General features: G+C 56.7%; 1 protein-coding gene across 1 annotated transcript in view; it reads right to left on the bottom strand.

Moving 5' to 3' along the window:
- GUITHDRAFT_140453 (hypothetical protein) overlaps window positions 1–1,713 on the bottom strand; it is a gene marked incomplete at both ends in the record, with an annotated part of 2,724 nt that extends 1,011 nt beyond the window's left edge. Inside the window, 10 exons of the mRNA XM_005830318.1 lie at window positions 26–81; window positions 149–204; window positions 253–312; window positions 410–476; window positions 528–656; window positions 802–1,057; window positions 1,135–1,241; window positions 1,293–1,343; window positions 1,397–1,454; window positions 1,544–1,713. Of these exons, the coding sequence (XP_005830375.1) occupies window positions 26–81; window positions 149–204; window positions 253–312; window positions 410–476; window positions 528–656; window positions 802–1,057; window positions 1,135–1,241; window positions 1,293–1,343; window positions 1,397–1,454; window positions 1,544–1,713 (1,010 nt within the window). The remainder of the gene's footprint in view (window positions 1–25; window positions 82–148; window positions 205–252; window positions 313–409; window positions 477–527; window positions 657–801; window positions 1,058–1,134; window positions 1,242–1,292; window positions 1,344–1,396; window positions 1,455–1,543) is intronic.
- Window positions 1,714–2,685: the final 972 nt, after the last annotated feature.

Here is a 2,685-nt window from a genome sequence, read left to right on the forward strand (position 1 = left end):
CGCACCATGTCAACACCTCCCACACCTCTCACATCTCCCTCCTCTCTCCTGCCCTCTCTTTCCTTCCCACGGCAACCAGTCCTCTTCCACCGTCGCACGCTTCTCCCCTCCTCCTCCTCCTCCTCCTCCTCCTCCTCCTCCTCCTCACCTCCAGCAGCGCCTTCGTGAGCATCTCGATACTTGACGCCTCTGCCGAGATCGTCTCTGCGAGCAGCGTGAGGCTGCAGAACCGTTCGGCTCCTCCTCCCTAACCAGTGAGGGTCTTGACCATGGGCGAGCTCAGGCTCTTTGACAGAGTCGGCGGCGTCGAGTCTGTCAGTCTCGTCAACCTCCCTCCCCTCTCCCTCCTCTCCCTCCCTCCCTCCCTTCTTCCTTTCCCTCCCTCCCTCTCTCCTCTCCCTCTACGCACCCGCCAAGAATCGTCCTCCATGCCCCTGCCTTTGCTCCGATCGATCGGGCGAGACGAACGGATTGACCTGGAGAGAGGAGCAAAAAGTTCAGCAGGATCTCCCTCTCATGGGGTTGACCTGCTGAGCTCGCATCCTCCACTCGCTGGCCTCGAGCTGGGCAGAGGCCAGCTGCTCTAACGCGAGCTGCAGCCTTGCCTCCAGCTGTTTCCCCTTGTCCGCGCAGAGCTCACACCAACATCGCTCCTCCTGTGGGGAACTCAGCAAGAGGAGGAGGGGGGGGGGATGGGAGGTTCGGCATAACGAGGTTTTTTTTGGGGGGGGAGGCAGTTGAGGAGGAAGACAACGAGGGGAGAGAGGGAGGGGTTCCCGCCGGGTACGCAGAGAGACTCACGATGAGAGGAGAGACGGAGGAGGAGGAGGAGAGGTGAAGTTGCGTCATGGAGTTGCTCAGCGACGAGTCGCTTGTCACCAGCAACGACCCCACTGCCAGGCTCTCCGTGTCCACGTACTCTGGCACGACATCCTTCCCCTCCATCGCCTTCCCCTCCTTCTCCTCGAAGGCAATCTTGGGTGACTCCTCTGCACCCCTCGACACCTGATGCTCGGTGTTGATCACCGCGCAAGAAGGGCTCGAGTCGAAGATTCCCCTGCTCCGCCGTTACTCCTCCTCCTCCTCCTCCTCCTCCTCCTCCTCACTCACTCACTCACTCACTCACTCACTCACCTCATGTCCCTGCTGACCTCAAGCACCCCTTCCTCCTGCTCCACGTTGTAGCTGTTCGACTTCCTGCTCCTCCTCGTCCTCCTGGGCTTCGATGACGGGGTCGAGTGCTTCCATGGGAGGTCACAAAGTTTCTCTCGCACAGACGCTTCCTCCCTCACCTCCTCTGCCCTGCATTCCGCGATCCCTTGGAAGTTCTCCGAGCCCACACTCTGCAAGCAGCAAGCAGTCAGCGCTTCCTCCTCCCTCGCATGCGTCCCAGCACCTCAGACAAGGACTTGTTCAACGAGGAGAAGCTGTCCGACAGGTCCGTTTGACGAGCACTGCAAGCTCACCTAGTCACCTCCTCCTCCTCCTCCTCCTCCTCCTCCTCCTCCTCCTCCTCCTCCTCCTCCTCCTCCTCCTGCCGCACCTGATCGATCTCCGCGCCTCCTTTCTCAACTCTCGCCATATCCTCGGGTCCGTGGTCGACTTGTACTGCTGCAAGGTGTAGAGATGACGGATGTCTAGCTGCGGGCGGGTCTCTTCGTCGAGGAAGAGCGCCAGGTTCTCAACGATCCACTCGCGGACGGAGTCTTCCATAATGGGATGTGAGGGCGGGTCCAAAGGGTTCACAGAGACATGCGTTCCTGCGAAAGCAAAACGATCACTGAAACACCATGGCCAGCAAAAGAATTTTCACAGGAACCATCTTTGATCTGCCCTCTCCCCCTCACATATCCCTTCCTCCATCTTCATAGCCATATTCTCATCGGGTGAAATGTGAATCATATTTCCTTCTTTCTCCATAAATACTTTTCGCTTTCATTCGCATCCAAAAGTGTATCATCTTCTCAGCCCACATAGAACCTTGATCTTTTCATCGTCATCATTCGCGCTCTGCCTCATCCCTTGTTGGCAATTTGTTGCCAGTCACACCTTAGAAAACTTCTCTCTGTCTCTGTCTCTGTCTCTGTCTCTGTCTCTGTCTCTGTCTCTGTCTCTGTCTCTGTCTCTGTCCTCAACATCTGCATGTTCTGCTGTCGAACTGGAAGACGTCGCCCGACAACCCGCCTGCACTGTGTACAGTCCAGGAACGATTATATGTTTATTTTGTACCACCCCTTTAATTCCTTCAAAATCTGATGACCCCTCCTGTGAATTATCTACCAGTGTTTTGAAAATTTTTATACCTAAAAATAATGATACAAAACTTGCTTATAAATGTTTTGACTGAAAACTCTTGCTTCATTCGTCATTTCCGACCGTTTGAAAATTTTAGGATCATCTCACAGTTACAAAACCGTTATCCGGCGACCGGGGTCTCGGCCGGGGCCGGCCCGACTCATCGGTGAGTCAGTGGGCCGGCCGCCCGGCTCCGGCCCCGGCGGCTCCCGTACTGTAGTCCGGGAGCCCCCCCGGGGCCCGGTCCCCGCGGGCCCGGCCAGGGACTTCGGAAGGAGCGGCCCGGGAGAGGGGGGGGAAGTGAACCGAATCGAATCATTTGTTGTGAGTTTGTTGACTTGAAGCCTCGGAAGCAAAAGTGACGAGCAAAAACGACAATGCCGTGTTGGC

This window comes from Guillardia theta (assembly GCF_000315625.1).
Source record: "Guillardia theta CCMP2712 unplaced genomic scaffold GUITHscaffold_46, whole genome shotgun sequence".
Lineage (NCBI taxonomy): Eukaryota > Cryptophyceae > Pyrenomonadales > Geminigeraceae > Guillardia > Guillardia theta.